Raw genomic sequence first — 18,668 nt, 5'->3', positions numbered from 1 at the left:
TCAGACAGGGTATGCTCCTATAGAGTTGTAACTAGTGTCTTCTCTCTCTCCTCAGACAGGGTATGCTCCTATAGAGTTGTAACTAGTGTCTTCTCTCTCTCCTCAGACAGGGTATGCTCCTATAGAGTTGTAACTAGTGTCTTCTCTCTCTCCTCAGACAGGGTATGCTCCTATAGAGTTGTAACTAGTGTCTTCTCTCTCTCCTCAGACAGGGTATGCTCCTATAGAGTTGTAACTAGTGTCTTCTCTCTCCTCAGACAGGGTATGCTCCTATAGAGTTGTAACTAGTGTCTTTTCTCTCTCCTCAGACAGGGTATGCTCCTATAGAGTTGTAACTAGTGTCTTCTCTCTCTCCTCAGACAGGGTATGCTCCTATAGAGTTGTAACTAGTGTCTTCTCTCTCTCCTCAGACAGGGTATGCTCCTATAGAGTTGTATGTAACTAGTGTCTTCTCTCTCCTCAGACAGGGTATGCTCCTGTAGAGTTATAACTAGTGTCTTCTCTCTCCTCAGACAGGGTATGCTCCTGTAGAGTTATAACTAGTGTCTTCTCTCTCCTCAGACAGGGTATGCTCCTATAGAGTTGTAACTAGTGTCTTCTCTCTCCTCAGACAGGGTATGCTCCTATAGAGTTGTAACTAGTGTCTTCTCTCTCTCCTCAGACAGGGTATGCTCCTATAGAGTTGTAACTAGTGTCTTCTCTCTCTCCTCAGACAGGGTATGCTCCTATAGAGTTGTAACTAGTGTCTTCTCTCTCCTCAGACAGGGTATGCTCCTATAGAGTTGTAACTAGTGTCTTCTCTCTCTCCTCAGACAGGGTATGCTCCTATAGAGTTGTAACTAGTGTCTTCTCTCTCTCCTCAGACAGGGTATGCTCCTATAGAGTTGTAACTAGTGTCTTCTCTCTCTCCTCAGACAGGGTATGCTCCTATAGAGTTGTAACTAGTGTCTTCTCTCTCTCCTCAGACAGGGTATGCTCCTATAGAGTTGTAACTAGTGTCTTCTCTCTCTCCTCAGACAGGGTATGCTCCTATAGAGTTGTAACTAGTGTCTTCTCTCTCTCCTCAGACAGGGTATGCTCCTATAGAGTTGTAACTAGTGTCTTCTCTCTCTCCTCAGACAGGGTATGCTCCTATAGAGTTGTAACTAGTGTCTTCTCTCTCCTCAGACAGGGTATGCTCCTATAGAGTTGTAACTAGTGTCTTCTCTCTCTCCTCAGACAGGGTATGCTCCTATAGAGTTGTAACTAGTGTCTTCTCTCTCCTCAGACAGGGTATGCTCCTATAGAGTTGTAACTAGTGTCTTCTCTCTCTCCTCAGACAGGGTATGCTCCTATAGAGTTGTAACTAGTGTCTTCTCTCTCTCCTCAGACAGGGTATGCTCCTATAGAGTTGTATGTAACTAGTGTCTTCTCTCTCTCCTCAGACAGGGTATGCTCCTATAGAGTTGTAACTAGTGTCTTCTCTCTCTCCTCAGACAGGGTATGCTCCTATAGAGTTGTAACTAGTGTCTTCTCTCTCCTCAGACAGGGTATGCTCCTATAGAGTTGTAACTAGTGTCTTCTCTCTCTCCTCAGACAGGGTATGCTCCTATAGAGTTGTAACTAGTGTCTTCTCTCTCTCCTCAGACAGGGTATGCTCCTATAGAGTTGTAACTAGTGTCTTCTCTCTCCTCAGACAGGGTATGCTCCTATAGAGTTGTAACTAGTGTCTTCTCTCTCTCCTCAGACAGGGTATGCTCCTGTAGAGTTGTAACTAGTGTCTTCTCTCTCCTCAGACAGGGTATGCTCCTATAGAGTTGTAACTAGTGTCTTCTCTCTCCTCAGACAGGGTATGCTCCTATAGAGTTGTAACTAGTGTCTTCTCTCTCCTCAGACAGGGTATGCTCCTATAGAGTTGTATGTAACTAGTGTCTTCTCTCTCTCCTCAGACAGGGTATGCTCCTATAGAGTTGTAACTAGTGTCTTCTCTCTCCTCAGACAGGGTATGCTCCTATAGAGTTGTAACTAGTGTCTTCTCTCTCCTCAGACAGGGTATGCTCCTATAGAGTTGTAACTAGTGTCTTCTCTCTCTCCTCAGACAGGGTATGCTCCTATAGAGTTGTAACTAGTGTCTTCTCTCTCCTCAGACAGGGTATGCTCCTATAGAGTTGTAACTAGTGTCTTCTCTCTCTCCTCAGACAGGGTATGCTCCTGTAGAGTTGTAACTAGTGTCTTCTCTCTCCTCAGACAGGGTATGCTCCTATAGAGTTGTAACTAGTGTCTTCTCTCTCTCCTCAGACAGGGTATGCTCCTATAGAGTTGTAACTAGTGTCTTCTCTCTCTCCTCAGACAGGGTATGCTCCTATAGAGTTGTATGTAACTAGTGTCTTCTCTCTCTCCTCAGACAGGGTATGCTCCTATAGAGTTGTAACTAGTGTCTTCTCTCTCTCCTCAGACAGGGTATGCTCCTATAGAGTTGTAACTAGTGTCTTCTCTCTCCTCAGACAGGGTATGCTCCTATAGAGTTGTAACTAGTGTCTTCTCTCTCTCCTCAGACAGGGTATGCTCCTATAGAGTTGTAACTAGTGTCTTCTCTCTCCTCAGACAGGGTATGCTCCTATAGAGTTGTAACTAGTGTCTTCTCTCTCCTCAGACAGGGTATGCTCCTATAGAGTTGTAACTAGTGTCTTCTCTCTCTCCTCAGACAGGGTATGCTCCTGTAGAGTTGTAACTAGTGTCTTCTCTCTCCTCAGACAGGGTATGCTCCTATAGAGTTGTAACTAGTGTCTTCTCTCTCCTCAGACAGGGTATGCTCCTATAGAGTTGTAACTAGTGTCTTCTCTCTCCTCAGACAGGGTATGCTCCTATAGAGTTGTATGTAACTAGTGTCTTCTCTCTCTCCTCAGACAGGGTATGCTCCTATAGAGTTGTAACTAGTGTCTTCTCTCTCCTCAGACAGGGTATGCTCCTATAGAGTTGTAACTAGTGTCTTCTCTCTCCTCAGACAGGGTATGCTCCTATAGAGTTGTAACTAGTGTCTTCTCTCTCTCCTCAGACAGGGTATGCTCCTATAGAGTTGTAACTAGTGTCTTCTCTCTCCTCAGACAGGGTATGCTCCTATAGAGTTGTAACTAGTGTCTTCTCTCTCTCCTCAGACAGGGTATGCTCCTGTAGAGTTGTAACTAGTGTCTTCTCTCTCCTCAGACAGGGTATGCTCCTATAGAGTTGTAACTAGTGTCTTCTCTCTCTCCTCAGACAGGGTATGCTCCTATAGAGTTCTATGTGGAGGGTCTGAGGAGCAGGACTCTGAAGTCCCTCACACCCAAATTAGGTGAATGGGGGTGTGTGCTCGTCTGTCTGTCTGTCTGTCTGTCTGTCTGTCTGTCTGTCTGTCTGTCTGGCTAATTAACTTGTCCTGTTACCTGTCTGGCTAATTAACATGTCCTGTTACCTGTCTGTCTGGCTGGCTAATTAACATGTCCTGTTACCTGTCTGTCTGGCTGGCTAATTAACCCGTCCTGTTACCTGTCTGCCTGGCTAATTAACCTGTCCTGTTACCTGTCTGTCTGTCTGTCTGGCTAATTAACCTGTCCTGTTACCTGTCTGTCTGTCTGGCTAATTAACATGTCCTGTTACCTGTCTGTCTGTCTGGCTAATTAACTTGTCCTGTTACCTGTCTGTCTGGCTGGCTAATTAACCTGTCCTGTTACCTGTCTGTCTGTCTGTCTGGCTAATTAACCCGTCCTGTTACCTGTCTGTCTGGCTAATTAACCTGTCCTGTTACCTGTCTGTCTGTCTGTCTGGCTAATTAACATGTCCTGTTACCTGTCTGGCTAATTAACATGTCCTGTTACCTGTCTGTCTGTCTGTCTGGCTAATTAACATGTCCTGTTACCTGTCTGGCTAATTAACATGTCCTGTTACCTGTCTGTCTGTCTGGCTAATTAACTTGTCCTGTTACCTGTCTGTCTGGCTGGCTAATTAACCTGTCCTGTTACCTGTCTGTCTGTCTGTCTGGCTAATTAACCTGTCCTGTTACCTGTCTGTCTGTCTGTCTGGCTAATTAACATGTCCTGTTACCTGTCTGGCTAATTAACATGTCCTGTTACCTGTCTGTCTGTCTGGCTAATTAACATGTCCTGTTACCTGTCTGTCTGTCTGGCTGATTAACATGTCCTGCTACCTGTCTGTCTCTAATGAACCTGTCCTTCTACCTGTCTGTCTCTAATGAACCTGTCCTTCTACCTGTCTGTCTGTCTGTCTGTCTGTCTGTCTGTCTGTCTGTCTGATTAACCTGTCCTGCTACCTGTCTGTCTGGGTTATGAACCTGTCCTGCTACCTGTCTGTCTCTAATTAACATGTCCTGTTACCTGTCTGTCTGGGTTATGAACCTGTACTTCTACCTGTCTGTCTGGGTTATGAACCTGTCCTGCTACCTGTCTGTCTGATGAACCTGTCCTGCTACCTGTCTGTCTCTAATGAACCTGTCCTGCTACCTGTCTGTCTGTCTGATGAACCTGTCCTGCTACCTGTCTGTCTGTCTGATGAACCTGTCCTGCTACCTGTCTGTCTGTCTGATGAACCTGTCCTGCTACCTGTCTGTCTCTAATGAACCTGTCCTGCTACCTGTCTGTCTGGGTTATGAACCTGTCCTGCTACCTGTCTGTCTGTCTGGGTTATGAACCTGTCCTGCTACCTGTCTGTCTGTCTGGGTTATGAACCTGTCCTGCTACCTGTCTGTCTGATGAACCTGTCCTGCTACCTGTCTGTCCCTGCAGGTATGATGCACATGGTCCTGGAGCCGTTCTTTAAAGGCGAGGTGTACGACATCAGGCTGGTTCCCATCAGCATCAGCTATGACAGGGTCCTGGAGGAATCTCTATTGGCACATGAACTGCTGGGGGTCCCCAAGCCCAGAGAGACCACCATGGTACGACCCGAACACCCCCCTGTATTCACTAAGGGTGGTACGACCCAAACACCCCCCTATATTCACTAAGGGTGGTACAACCCAAACACACCCCTGTATTCACTAAGGGTGGTACGACCCATACACACCCCTGTATTCACTAAGAGTGGTACGACCCAAACACCCCCCTATATTCACTAAGGGTGGTACAACCCAAACACACCCCTGTATTCACTAAGGGTGGTACGACCATAACACCCCCTATATTCACTAAGGGTGGTACGACCCATACACACCCCTGTATTCACTAAGGGTGGTACGACCTAAACACCCCCCCCCCCGTATTCACTAAGGGTGGTACGACCTAAACACCCCCCCTGTATTCACTAAGAGTGGTACGACCCAAACAACCGCCTGTATTCACATAGGGTGGTACGACCCAAACACCCCCCCTCTATTCACTAAGGGTGGTACGACCCAAACACCCCCCCTGTATTCACTAAGGGTGGTACGACCCAAACAACCCCCTGTATTCACTAAGGGTGGTACGACCCAAACACCCCCCTATATTCACTAAGGGTGGTACAACCCAAACACACCCCTGTATTCGCTAAGGGTGGTACGACCCAAACACACCCCTGTATTCACTAAGGGTGGTACGACCCATACACACCCCTGTATTCACTAAGAGTGGTACGACCTAAACACCCCCCCTGTATTCACTAAGAGTGGTACGACCCAAACAACCGCCTGTATTCACATAGGGTGGTACGACCCAAACACCCCCCCTCTATTCACTAAGGGTGGTACGACCCAAACACCCCCCCTGTATTCACTAAGGGTGGTACGACCTAAACACCCCCCCCCCCGTATTCACTAAGGGTGGTACGACCTAAACACCCCCCCTGTATTCACTAAGAGTGGTACGACCCAAACAACCGCCTGTATTCACATAGGGTGGTACGACCCAAACACCCCCCCTCTATTCACTAAGGGTGGTACGACCCAAACACCCCCCCTGTATTCACTAAGGGTGGTACGACCCAAACAACCCCCTGTATTCACTAAGGGTGGTACGACCCAAACACCCCCCTATATTCACTAAGGGTGGTACAACCCAAACACACCCCTGTATTCACTAAGGGTGGTACGACCCATACACACCCCTGTATTCACTAAGGGTGGTACGACCCAAACAACCCCCTCTATTCACTAAGGGTGGTACGACCCAAACACCCCCCCTGTATTCACTAAGGGTGGTACGACCCAAACACCCCCCATGTATTCACTAAGGGTGGTACGACCCAAACACACCCCATGTATTCACTAAGGGTGGTACGACCCAAACACCCCCCTGTATTCACTAAGGGTGGTACGACCCAAACACCCCCCATGTATTCACTAAGGGTGGTACGACCCAAACACCCCCCTGTATTCACTAAGGGTGGTACGACCCAAACACCCCCCCTGTATTCACTAAGAGTGGTACGACCCAAACAACCGCCTGTATTCACATAGGGTGGTACGACCCAAACACCCCCCCTCTATTCACTAAGGGTGGTACGACCCAAACACCCCCCCTGTATTCACTAAGGGTGGTACGACCCAAACAACCCCCTGTATTCACTAAGGGTGGTACGACCCAAACACCCCCCTATATTCACTAAGGGTGGTACAACCCAAACACACCCCTGTATTCACTAAGGGTGGTACGACCCAAACACCCCCTATATTCACTAAGGGTGGTACGACCCATACACACCCCTGTATTCACTAAGGGTGGTACGACCCAAACAACCCCCTCTATTCACTAAGGGTGGTACGACCCAAACACCCCCCCTGTATTCACTAAGGGTGGTACGACCCAAACACCCCCCATGTATTCACTAAGGGTGGTACGACCCAAACACACCCCATGTATTCACTAAGGGTGGTACGACCCAAACACCCCCCTGTATTCACTAAGGGTGGTACGACCCAAACACCCCCCATGTATTCACTAAGGGTGGTACGACCCAAACACCCCCCTGTATTCACTAAGGGTGGTACGACCCAAACAACCCCCTCTATTCACTCTTCCCCCCCCCCCCCCAATAGGGTCTACTGAAGGCTAGGAGGGTACCCCTGTATTCACTCCCCCCCCCCCCATAGGGTCTACTGAAGGCTAGGAGGGTACCCCTGTATTCACTCTCTCCCCCCCCCCCATAGGGCCTACTGAAGGCTAGGAGGGTACCCCTGTATTCACTCTCTCCCCCCCCCCCCATAGGGTCTACTGAAGGCTAGGAGGGTACCCCTGTATTCACTCTCTCCCCCCCCCCCATAGGGTCTACTGAAGGCTAGGAGGGTACCCCTGTATTCACTCTCTCCCCCCCCCCCCCATAGGGCCTACTGAAGGCTAGGAGGGTACCCCTGTATTCACTCTCTCCCCCCCCCCCCCCCATAGGGCCTACTGAAGGCTAGGAGGGTACCCCTCTATTCACTCTTCCCCCCCCCCCCCCAATAGGGTCTACTGAAGGCTAGGAGGGTACCCCTGTATTCACTCTCTCCCCCCCCCCCCCCCCCATAGGGTCTACTGAAGGCTAGGAGGGTACCCCTGTATTCACTCTCTCCCCCCCCCCCATAGGGCCTACTGAAGGCTAGGAGGGTACCCCTGTATTCACTCCCCCCCCCCCCCCCCCATAGGGCCTACTGAAGGCTAGGAGGGTACCCCTGTATTCACTCTCTCCCCCCCCCCCCCCCCATAGGGCCTACTGAAGGCTAGGAGGGTACCCCTGTATTCACTCCCCCCCCCCCCCATAGGGTCTACTGAAGGCTAGGAGGGTACCCCTGTATTCACTCTCTCCCCCCCCCCCCATAGGGTCTACTGAAGGCTAGGAGGGTACCCCTGTATTCACTCTCTCCCCCCCCCCCCCCATAGGGCCTACTGAAGGCTAGGAGGGTACCCCTGTATTCACTCTCTCCCCCCCCCCCCATAGGGCCTACTGAAGGCTAGGAGGGTACCCCTGTATTCACTCTCCCCCCCCCCCCCATAGGGTCTACTGAAGGCTAGGAGGGTACCCCTGTATTCACTCTCTCCCCCCCCCCCCCCCCCCCATAGGGCCTACTGAAGGCTAGGAGGGTACCCCTGTATTCACTCTCTCCCCCCCCCCCCCCCCCCATAGGGCCTACTGAAGGCTAGGAGGGTACCCCTGTATTCACTCTCTCCCCCCCCCCCATAGGGTCTACTGAAGGCTAGGAGGGTACCCCTGTATTCACTCTCTCCCCCCCCCCCCCCATAGGGTCTACTGAAGGCTAGGAGGGTACCCCTGTATTCACTCTCCCCCCCCCCCCCCCCCCCCCCCATAGGGTCTACTGAAGGCTAGGAGGGTACCCCTGTATTCACTCTCTCCCCCCCCCCCCCCATAGGGTCTACTGAAGGCTAGGAGGGTACCCCTGTATTCACTCTCTCCCCCCCCCCCCCCCCCCATAGGGCCTACTGAAGGCTAGGAGGGTACCCCTGTATTCACTCTCTCCCCCCCCCCCCCATAGGGCCTACTGAAGGCTAGGAGGGTACCCCTGTATTCACTCTCTCCCCCCCCCCCATAGGGTCTACTGAAGGCTAGGAGGGTACCCCTGTATTCACTCTCTCCCCCCCCCCCCCATAGGGTCTACTGAAGGCTAGGAGGGTACCCCTGTATTCACTCTCTCCCCCACCCCCCCCCCCAATAGGGCCTACTGAAGGCTAGGAGGGTACCCCTGTATTCACTCTCTCCCCCCCCCCCCATAGGGCCTACTGAAGGCTAGGAGGGTACCCCTGTATTCACTCTCTCTCCCCCCCCCCATAGGGTCTACTGAAGGCTAGGAGGGTACCCCTGTATTCACTCTCTCTCCCCCCCCCCCATAGGGTCTACTGAAGGCTAGGAGGGTACCCCTGTATTCACTCTCTCCCCCCCCCCCATAGGGCCTACTGAAGGCTAGGAGGGTACCCCTGTATTCACTCTCTCCCCCCCCCCCCATAGGGTCTACTGAAGGCTAGGAGGGTACCCCTCTATTCACTCTCTCCCCCCCCCCCCATAGGGTCTACTGAAGGCTAGGAGGGTACCCCTGTATTCACTCTCTCCCCCCCCCCCATAGGGCCTACTGAAGGCTAGGAGGGTACCCCTGTATTCACTCTCTCCCCCCCCCCCCCCCCCCATAGGGCCTACTGAAGGCTAGGAGGGTACCCCTGTATTCACTCTCTTCTCCCCCCCCCCCCATAGGGCCTACTGAAGGCTAGGAGGGTACCCCTGTATTCACTCTCTCCCCCCCCCCCCCCCCATAGGGCCTACTGAAGGCTAGGAGGGTACCCCTCTATTCACTCTCTCCCCCCCCCCCCCATAGGGTCTACTGAAGGCTAGGAGGGTACCCCTCTATTCACTCTCTCCCCCCCCCCCCATAGGGTCTACTGAAGGCTAGGAGGGTACCCCTGTATTCACTCTCTCCCCCCCCCCCATAGGGCCTACTGAAGGCTAGGAGGGTACCCCTGTATTCACTCTCTCCCCCCCCCCCCCCCCCCATAGGGCCTACTGAAGGCTAGGAGGGTACCCCTGTATTCACTCTCTCCCCCCCCCATAGGGTCTACTGAAGGCTAGGAGGGTACCCCTGTATTCACTCTCTCCCCCCCCCCCCATAGGGTCTACTGAAGGCTAGGAGGGTACCCCTGTATTCACTCTCTCCCCCCCCCCCCCAATAGGGCCTACTGAAGGCTAGGAGGGTACCCCTGTATTCACTCTCTCCCCCCCCCCCCCCCCCATAGGGCCTACTGAAGGCTAGGAGGGTACCCCTGTATTCACTCTCTCCCCCCCCCCCAATAGGGCCTACTGAAGGCTAGGAGGGTACCCCTGTATTCACTCTCTCCCCCCCCCCCCATAGGGCCTACTGAAGGCTAGGAGGGTACCCCTGTATTCACTCTCTCCCCCCCCCCCCATAGGGCCTACTGAAGGCTAGGAGGGTACCCCTGTATTCACTCTCTCCCCCCCCCCCCCCCCCCCATAGGGCCTACTGAAGGCTAGGAGGGTACCCCTGTATTCACTCTCTCCCCCCCCCCCCAATAGGGCCTACTGAAGGCTAGGAGGGTACCCCTGTATTCACTCTCTCCCCCCCCCCCCCATAGGGTCTACTGAAGGCTAGGAGGGTACCCCTGTATTCACTCTCTCCCCCCCCCATAGGGCCTACTGAAGGCTAGGAGGGTACCCCTGTATTCACTCTCTCCCCCCCCCCCATAGGGTCTACTGAAGGCTAGGAGGGTACCCCTCTATTCACTCTCTCCCCCCCCCCATAGGGTCTACTGAAGGCTAGGAGGGTACCCCTGTATTCACTCTCTCCCCCCCCCCCATAGGGCCTACTGAAGGCTAGGAGGGTACCCCTGTATTCACTCTCTCCCCCCCCCCCCCCCCCCATAGGGCCTACTGAAGGCTAGGAGGGTACCCCTGTATTCACTCTCTCCCCCCCCCCATAGGGTCTACTGAAGGCTAGGAGGGTACCCCTGTATTCACTCTCTCCCCCCCCCCCCCCCCCCATAGGGCCTACTGAAGGCTAGGAGGGTACCCCTGTATTCACTCTCTCCCCCCCCCCCCATAGGGCCTACTGAAGGCTAGGAGGGTACCCCTGTATTCACTCTCTCCCCCCCCCCATAGGGCCTACTGAAGGCTAGGAGGGTACCCCTGTATTCACTCTCCCCCCCCCCCCCATAGGGCCTACTGAAGGCTAGGAGGGTACCCCTGTATTCACTCTCCCCCCCCCCCCCCCCCATAGGGTCTACTGAAGGCTAGGAGGGTACCCCTGTATTCACTCTCCCCCCCCCCCCCATAGGGCCTACTGAAGGCTAGGAGGGTACCCCTGTATTCACTCTCTCCCCCCCCCCCCCCATAGGGCCTACTGAAGGCTAGGAGGGTACCCCTGTATTCACTCTCTCCCCCCCCCCCATAGGGTCTACTGAAGGCTAGGAGGGTACCCCTGTATTCACTCTCTCCCCCCCCCCCCCCATAGGGTCTACTGAAGGCTAGGAGGGTACCCCTGTATTCACTCTCTCCCCCCCCCCATAGGGTCTACTGAAGGCTAGGAGGGTACCCCTGTATTCACTCTCTCTCCCCCCCCCCCATAGGGTCTACTGAAGGCTAGGAGGGTACCCCTGTATTCACTCTCTCCCCCCCCCCCCATAGGGTCTACTGAAGGCTAGGAGGGTACCCCTGTATTCACTCTCTCCCCCCCCCCCCCCCCCCATAGGGCCTACTGAAGGCTAGGAGGGTACCCCTGTATTCACTCTCTCCCCCCCCCCCCCATAGGGTCTACTGAAGGCTAGGAGGGTACCCCTGTATTCACTCTCTCCCCCCCCCCCCCCATAGGGTCTACTGAAGGCTAGGAGGGTACCCCTGTATTCACTCTCTCCCCCCCCCCATAGGGCCTACTGAAGGCTAGGAGGGTACCCCTGTATTCACTCTCCCCCCCCCCCCATAGGGCCTACTGAAGGCTAGGAGGGTACCCCTGTATTCACTCTCTCCCCCCCCCCCCCCCCATAGGGTCTACTGAAGGCTAGGAGGGTACCCCTGTATTCACTCTCTTCTCTCCCCCCCCCCCATAGGGTCTACTGAAGGCTAGGAGGGTACCCCTGTATTCACTCTCTCCCCCCCCCCCCCCATAGGGTCTACTGAAGGCTAGGAGGGTACCCCTGTATTCACTCTCTCCCCCCCCATAGGGCCTACTGAAGGCTAGGAGGGTACCCCTGTATTCACTCTCCCCCCCCCCCCCATAGGGCCTACTGAAGGCTAGGAGGGTACCCCTGTATTCACTCTCCCCCCCCCCCCCATAGGGTCTACTGAAGGCTAGGAGGGTACCCCTGTATTCACTCTCTCCCCCCCCCATAGGGCCTACTGAAGGCTAGGAGGGTACCCCTGTATTCACTCTCTCCCCCCCCCCCCATAGGGTCTACTGAAGGCTAGGAGGGTACCCCTGTATTCACTCTCTCCCCCCCCCCCCCCCAATAGGGCCTACTGAAGGCTAGGAGGGTACCCCTGTATTCACTCTCTCCCCCCCCCCCCCCCCAATAGGGCCTACTGAAGGCTAGGAGGGTACCCCTGTATTCACTCTCTCCCCCCCCCCCCCATAGGGCCTACTGAAGGCTAGGAGGGTACCCCTGTATTCACTCTCTCCCCCCCCCCATAGGGCCTACTGAAGGCTAGGAGGGTACCACTGTATTCACTCTCCCCCCCCCCCCCCATAGGGCCTACTGAAGGCTAGGAGGGTACCCCTGTATTCACTCTCTCCCCCCCCCCCCCATAGGGTCTACTGAAGGCTAGGAGGGTACCCCTGTATTCACTCTCTCCCCCCCCCCCCCCCCATAGGGCCTACTGAAGGCTAGGAGGGTACCCCTGTATTCACTCTCTCCCCCCCCCCCCATAGGGTCTACTGAAGGCTAGGAGGGTACCCCTGTATTCACTCTCTCCCCCCCCCCCCATAGGGTCTACTGAAGGCTAGGAGGGTACCCCTGTATTCACTCTCCCCCCCCCCCCCCATAGGGTCTACTGAAGGCTAGGAGGGTACCCCTGTATTCACTCCCCCCCCCCCCCATAGGGCCTACTGAAGGCTAGGCGGGTACCCCTGTATTCACTCTCTCCCCCCCCCCCCCCATAGGGCCTACTGAAGGCTAGGAGGGTACCCCTGTATTCACTCTCTCCCCCCCCCCCCATAGGGTCTACTGAAGGCTAGGAGGGTACCCCTGTATTCACTCTCTCCCCCCCCCCATAGGGCCTACTGAAGGCTAGGAGGGTACCCCTGTATTCACTCTCTCCCCCCCCCCCCATAGGGTCTACTGAAGGCTAGGAGGGTACCCCTGTATTCACTCTCTCCCCCCCCCCCCCCCCATAGGGCCTACTGAAGGCTAGGAGGGTACCCCTGTATTCACTCTCTCCCCCCCCCCCCCATAGGGTCTACTGAAGGCTAGGAGGGTACCCCTGTATTCACTCTCTCCCCCCCCCCCCCCCCATAGGGTCTACTGAAGGCTAGGAGGGTACCCCTGTATTCACTCTCTCCCCCCCCCCCATAGGGTCTACTGAAGGCTAGGAGGGTACCCCTGTATTCACTCTCTCCCCCCCCCCCCCCATAGGGTCTACTGAAGGCTAGGAGGGTACCCCTGTATTCACTCTCTCCCCCCCCCCCCCATAGGGCCTACTGAAGGCTAGGAGGGTACCCCTGTATTCACTCTCCCCCCCCCCCCCCCCATAGGGCCTACTGAAGGCTAGGAGGGTACCCCTGTATTCACTCCCCCCCCCCCCATAGGGTCTACTGAAGGCTAGGAGGGTACCCCTGTATTCACTCTCTCCCCCCCCCCCCCATAGGGTCTACTGAAGGCTAGGAGGGTACCCCTGTATTCACTCTCTCCCCCCCCCCCCCCCCCCCCCCATAGGGCCTACTGAAGGCTAGGAGGGTACCCCTGTATTCACTCCCCCCCCCCCCCATAGGGTCTACTGAAGGCTAGGAGGGTACCCCTGTATTCACTCTCTCCCCCCCCCCCATAGGGCCTACTGAAGGCTAGGAGGGTACCCCTGTATTCACTCTCTCCCCCCCCCCCCCATAGGGCCTACTGAAGGCTAGGAGGGTACCCCTGTATTCACTCTCTCCCCCCCCCCCCCCATAGGGTCTACTGAAGGCTAGGAGGGTACCCCTGTATTCACTCTCCCCCCCCCCCCCCATAGGGCCTACTGAAGGCTAGGAGGGTACCCCTGTATTCACTCTCTCCCCCCCCCCCCCCCCCCAATAGGGTCTACTGAAGGCTAGGAGGGTACCCCTGTATTCACTCTCCCCCCCCCCCCCCCCCCCCAATAGGGTCTACTGAAGGCTAGGAGGGTACCCCTGTATTCACTCTCCCCCCCCCCCCATAGGGTCTACTGAAGGCTAGGAGGGTACCCCTGTATTCACTCTCCCCCCCCCCCCCCATAGGGCCTACTGAAGGCTAGGAGGGTACCCCTGTATTCACTCCCCCCCCCCCCCCATAGGGTCTACTGAAGGCTAGGAGGGTACCCCTGTATTCACTCTCTCCCCCCCCCCCCCATAGGGTCTACTGAAGGCTAGGAGGGTACCCCTGTATTCACTCTCTCCCCCCCCCCCCCCCCCATAGGGCCTACTGAAGGCTAGGAGGGTACCCCTGTATTCACTCTCCCCCCCCCCCCCCCCCCCCCCCCATAGGGCCTACTGAAGGCTAGGAGGGTACCCCTGTATTCACTCTCTCCCCCCCCCCCCATAGGGTCTACTGAAGGCTAGGAGGGTACCCCTGTATTCACTCTCTCCCCCCCCCCCATAGGGCCTACTGAAGGCTAGGAGGGTACCCCTGTATTCACTCTCTCCCCCCCCCCCATAGGGCCTACTGAAGGCTAGGAGGGTACCCCTGTATTCACTCTCTCCCCCCCCCCCCATAGGGCCTACTGAAGGCTAGGAGGGTACCCCTGTATTCACTCTCTCCCCCCCCCCCCCATAGGGTCTACTGAAGGCTAGGAGGGTACCCCTGTATTCACTCTCTCCCCCCCCCCCCATAGGGCCTACTGAAGGCTAGGAGGGTACCCCTGTATTCACTCTCTCCCCCCCCCCCCCCCCCCCCATAGGGCCTACTGAAGGCTAGGAGGGTACCCCTGTATTCACTCTCTCCCCCCCCCCCCATAGGGTCTACTGAAGGCTAGGAGGGTACCCCTGTATTCACTCTCTCCCCCCCCCCCCATAGGGCCTACTGAAGGCTAGGAGGGTACCCCTGTATTCACTCTCTCCCCCCCCCCCCCATAGGGTCTACTGAAGGCTAGGAGGGTACCCCTGTATTCACTCTCTCCCCCCCCCCCCCCCCCCATAGGGCCTACTGAAGGCTAGGAGGGTACCCCTGTATTCACTCTCTCCCCCCCCCCCCCATAGGGTCTACTGAAGGCTAGGAGGGTACCCCTGTATTCACTCTCTCCCCCCCCCCCCCCCATAGGGCCTACTGAAGGCTAGGAGGGTACCCCTGTATTCACTCTCTCCCCCCCCCCCCATAGGGCCTACTGAAGGCTAGGAGGGTACCCCTGTATTCACTCTCTCCCCCCCCCCCCCCATAGGGTCTACTGAAGGCTAGGAGGGTACCCCTGTATTCACTCTCTCCCCCCCCCCCCCATAGGGCCTACTGAAGGCTAGGAGGGTACCCCTGTATTCACTCTCCCCCCCCCCCCCCCATAGGGTCTACTGAAGGCTAGGAGGGTACCCCTGTATTCACTCTCTCCCCCCCCCCCCCCATAGGGCCTACTGAAGGCTAGGAGGGTACCCCTGTATTCACTCTCTCCCCCCCCCCCCCAATAGGGTCTACTGAAGGCTAGGAGGGTACCCCTGTATTCACTCTCCCCCCCCCCCCCCCCATAGGGTCTACTGAAGGCTAGGAGGGTACCCCTGTATTCACTCTCTCCCCCCCCCCCATAGGGTCTACTGAAGGCTAGGAGGGTACCCCTGTATTCACTCTCTCCCCCCCCCCCCCCATAGGGTCTACTGAAGGCTAGGAGGGTACCCCTGTATTCACTCTCTCCCCCCCCCCCATAGGGTCTACTGAAGGCTAGGAGGGTACCCCTGTATTCACTCTCTCCCCCCCCCCCCCATAGGGCCTACTGAAGGCTAGGAGGGTACCCCTGTATTCACTCTCTCCCCCCCCCCCCCATAGGGTCTACTGAAGGCTAGGAGGGTACCCCTGTATTCACTCTCTCCCCCCCCCCCCCATAGGGCCTACTGAAGGCTAGGAGGGTACCCCTGTATTCACTCTCTCCCCCCCCCCATAGGGTCTACTGAAGGCTAGGAGGGTACCCCTGTATTCACTCTCTCCCCCCCCCCATAGGGTCTACTGAAGGCTAGGAGGGTACCCCTGTATTCACTCTCCCCCCCCCCCCCATAGGGCCTACTGAAGGCTAGGAGGGTACCCCTGTATTCACTCTCTCCCCCCCCCCCCCCCATAGGGTCTACTGAAGGCTAGGAGGGTACCCCTGTATTCACTCTCTCCCCCCCCCCCCATAGGGTCTACTGAAGGCTAGGAGGGTACCCCTGTATTCACTCTCCCCCCCCCCCCCATAGGGTCTACTGAAGGCTAGGAGGGTACCCCTGTATTCACTCTCTCCCCCCCCCCATAGGGTCTACTGAAGGCTAGGAGGGTACCCCTGTATTCACTCTCTCCCCCCCCCCCATAGGGTCTACTGAAGGCTAGGAGGGTACCCCTGTATTCACTCTCTCCCCCCCCCCCCCCCCCATAGGGTCTACTGAAGGCTAGGAGGGTACCCCTGTATTCACTCTCTCCCCCCCCCCATAGGGTCTACTGAAGGCTAGGAGGGTACCCCTGTATTCACTCTCTCCCCCCCCCCCCCATAGGGCCTACTGAAGGCTAGGAGGGTACCCCTGTATTCACTCTCTCCCCCCCCCCCCCATAGGGTCTACTGAAGGCTAGGAGGGTACCCCTGTATTCACTCTCTCCCCCCCCCCCCCCCCCCATAGGGTCTACTGAAGGCTAGGAGGGTACCCCTGTATTCACTCTCTCCCCCCCCCCCCCCATAGGGCCTACTGAAGGCTAGGAGGGTACCCCTGTATTCACTCTCTCCCCCCCCCCCCCCCCATAGGGCCTACTGAAGGCTAGGAGGGTACCCCTGTATTCACTCTCTCCCCCCCCCCCCATAGGGTCTACTGAAGGCTAGGAGGGTACCCCTGTATTCACTCTCTCCCCCCCCCCCCCCCCATAGGGCCTACTGAAGGCTAGGAGGGTACCCCTGTATTCACTCTCTCCCCCCCCCCCCCCCATAGGGCCTACTGAAGGCTAGGAGGGTACCCCTGTATTCACTCTCTCCCCTCCCCCCCCCCCCCCCATAGGGTCTACTGAAGGCTAGGAGGGTACCCCTGTATTCACTCTCCCCCCCCCCCCCCCATAGGGCCTACTGAAGGCTAGGAGGGTACCCCTGTATTCACTCTCTCCCCCCCCCCATAGGGTCTACTGAAGGCTAGGAGGGTACCCCTGTATTCACTCTCTCCCCCCCCCATAGGGTCTACTGAAGGCTAGGAGGGTACCCCTGTATTCACTCCCCCCCCCCCCCCCCCCCCATAGGGCCTACTGAAGGCTAGGAGGGTACCCCTGTATTCACTCTCTACCCCCCCCCCATAGGGTCTACTGAAGGCTAGGAGGGTACCCCTGTATTCACTCTCTCCCCCCCCCCCATAGGGTCTACTGAAGGCTAGGAGGGTACCCCTGTATTCACTCTCCCCCCCCCCCCCCCCCCCCATAGGGCCTACTGAAGGCTAGGAGGGTACCCCTGTATTCACTCTCTCCCCCCCCCCATAGGGTCTACTGAAGGCTAGGAGGGTACCCCTGTATTCACTCTCCCCCCCCCCCCCATAGGGCCTACTGAAGGCTAGGAGGGTACCCCTGTATTCACTCTCCCCCCCCCCCCCCCCCCATAGGGTCTACTGAAGGCTAGGAGGGTACCCCTGTATTCACTCTCTCCCCCCCCCCCCCATAGGGTCTACTGAAGGCTAGGAGGGTACCCCTGTATTCACTCTCCCCCCCCCCCCCCCCCCCATAGGGTCTACTGAAGGCTAGGAGGGTACCCCTGTATTCACTCTCTCCCCCCCCCCCCCCCCCATAGGGCCTACTGAAGGCTAGGAGGGTACCCCTGTATTCACTCCCCCCCCCCCCCATAGGGTCTACTGAAGGCTAGGAGGGTACCCCTGTATTCACTCTCCCCCCCCCCCCCCCCCCCCCCATAGGGCCTACTGAAGGCTAGGAGGGTACCCCTGTATTCACTCTCTCCCCCCCCCCCCATAGGGCCTACTGAAGGCTAGGAGGGTACCCCTGTATTCACTCTCTCCCCCCCCCCCCCCCATAGGGTCTACTGAAGGCTAGGAGGGTACCCCTGTATTCACTCTCTCCCCCCCCCCCCCATAGGGCCTACTGAAGGCTAGGAGGGTACCCCTGTATTCACTCTCTCCCCCCCCCCCCCCCATAGGGTCTACTGAAGGCTAGGAGGGTACCCCTGTATTCACTCTCTCCCCCCCCCCCCATAGGGCCTACTGAAGGCTAGGAGGGTACCCCTGTATTCACTCTCCCCCCCCCCCCCCCCCATAGGGTCTACTGAAGGCTAGGAGGGTACCCCTGTATTCACTCTCTCCCCCCCCCCCCATAGGGCCTACTGAAGGCTAGGAGGGTACCCCTGTATTCACTCTCTCCCCCCCCCCCCCCCCCATAGGGTCTACTGAAGGCTAGGAGGGTACCCCTGTATTCACTCTCTCCCCCCCCCCCCCATAGGGTCTACTGAAGGCTAGGAGGGTACCCCTGTATTCACTCTCTCCCCCCCCCCCCCCCATAGGGTCTACTGAAGGCTAGGAGGGTACCCCTGTATTCACTCTCTCCCCCCCCCCCCCCCATAGGGCCTACTGAAGGCTAGGAGGGTACCCCTGTATTCACTCTCTCCCCCCCCCCATAGGGTCTACTGAAGGCTAGGAGGGTACCCCTGTATTCACTCTCCCCCCCCCCCCCCATAGGGTCTACTGAAGGCTAGGAGGGTACCCCTGTATTCACTCTCCCCCCCCCCCTCCCATAGGGCCTACTGAAGGCTAGGAGGGTACCCCTGTATTCACTCTCTCCCCCCCCCCATAGGGCCTACTGAAGGCTAGGAGGGTACCCCTGTATTCACTCTCTCCCCCCCCCCCCCCCATAGGGTCTACTGAAGGCTAGGAGGGTACCCCTGTATTCACTCTCCCCCCCCCCCTCCCATAGGGCCTACTGAAGGCT

General features: G+C 56.9%; 1 protein-coding gene across 3 annotated transcripts in view; it reads left to right on the top strand.

The window, feature by feature from the left end:
• Positions 1-18,668, top strand: part of gnpat2 (glyceronephosphate O-acyltransferase 2) — a 67,431-nt gene that overhangs the window by 28,494 nt on the left and 20,269 nt on the right. For all 3 annotated transcript variants that reach the window (XM_045721224.2, XM_082977111.1, XM_082977110.1), the window contains exons 6-7: positions 3,235-3,310; positions 4,758-4,909. In XM_045721224.2, coding sequence (XP_045577180.2) covers positions 3,235-3,310; positions 4,758-4,909 — 228 coding nt within the window. The remainder of the gene's footprint in view (positions 1-3,234; positions 3,311-4,757; positions 4,910-18,668) is intronic.

The sequence above is a fragment of the Salmo salar genome, chromosome 06, assembly GCF_965601325.2.
Source record: "Salmo salar chromosome 06, fSalSal1, whole genome shotgun sequence".
Lineage (NCBI taxonomy): Eukaryota > Metazoa > Chordata > Actinopteri > Salmoniformes > Salmonidae > Salmo > Salmo salar.
Note: the sequence above shows the minus strand (reverse complement) of the source record. Positions and strands in the feature narration are given on the sequence as shown.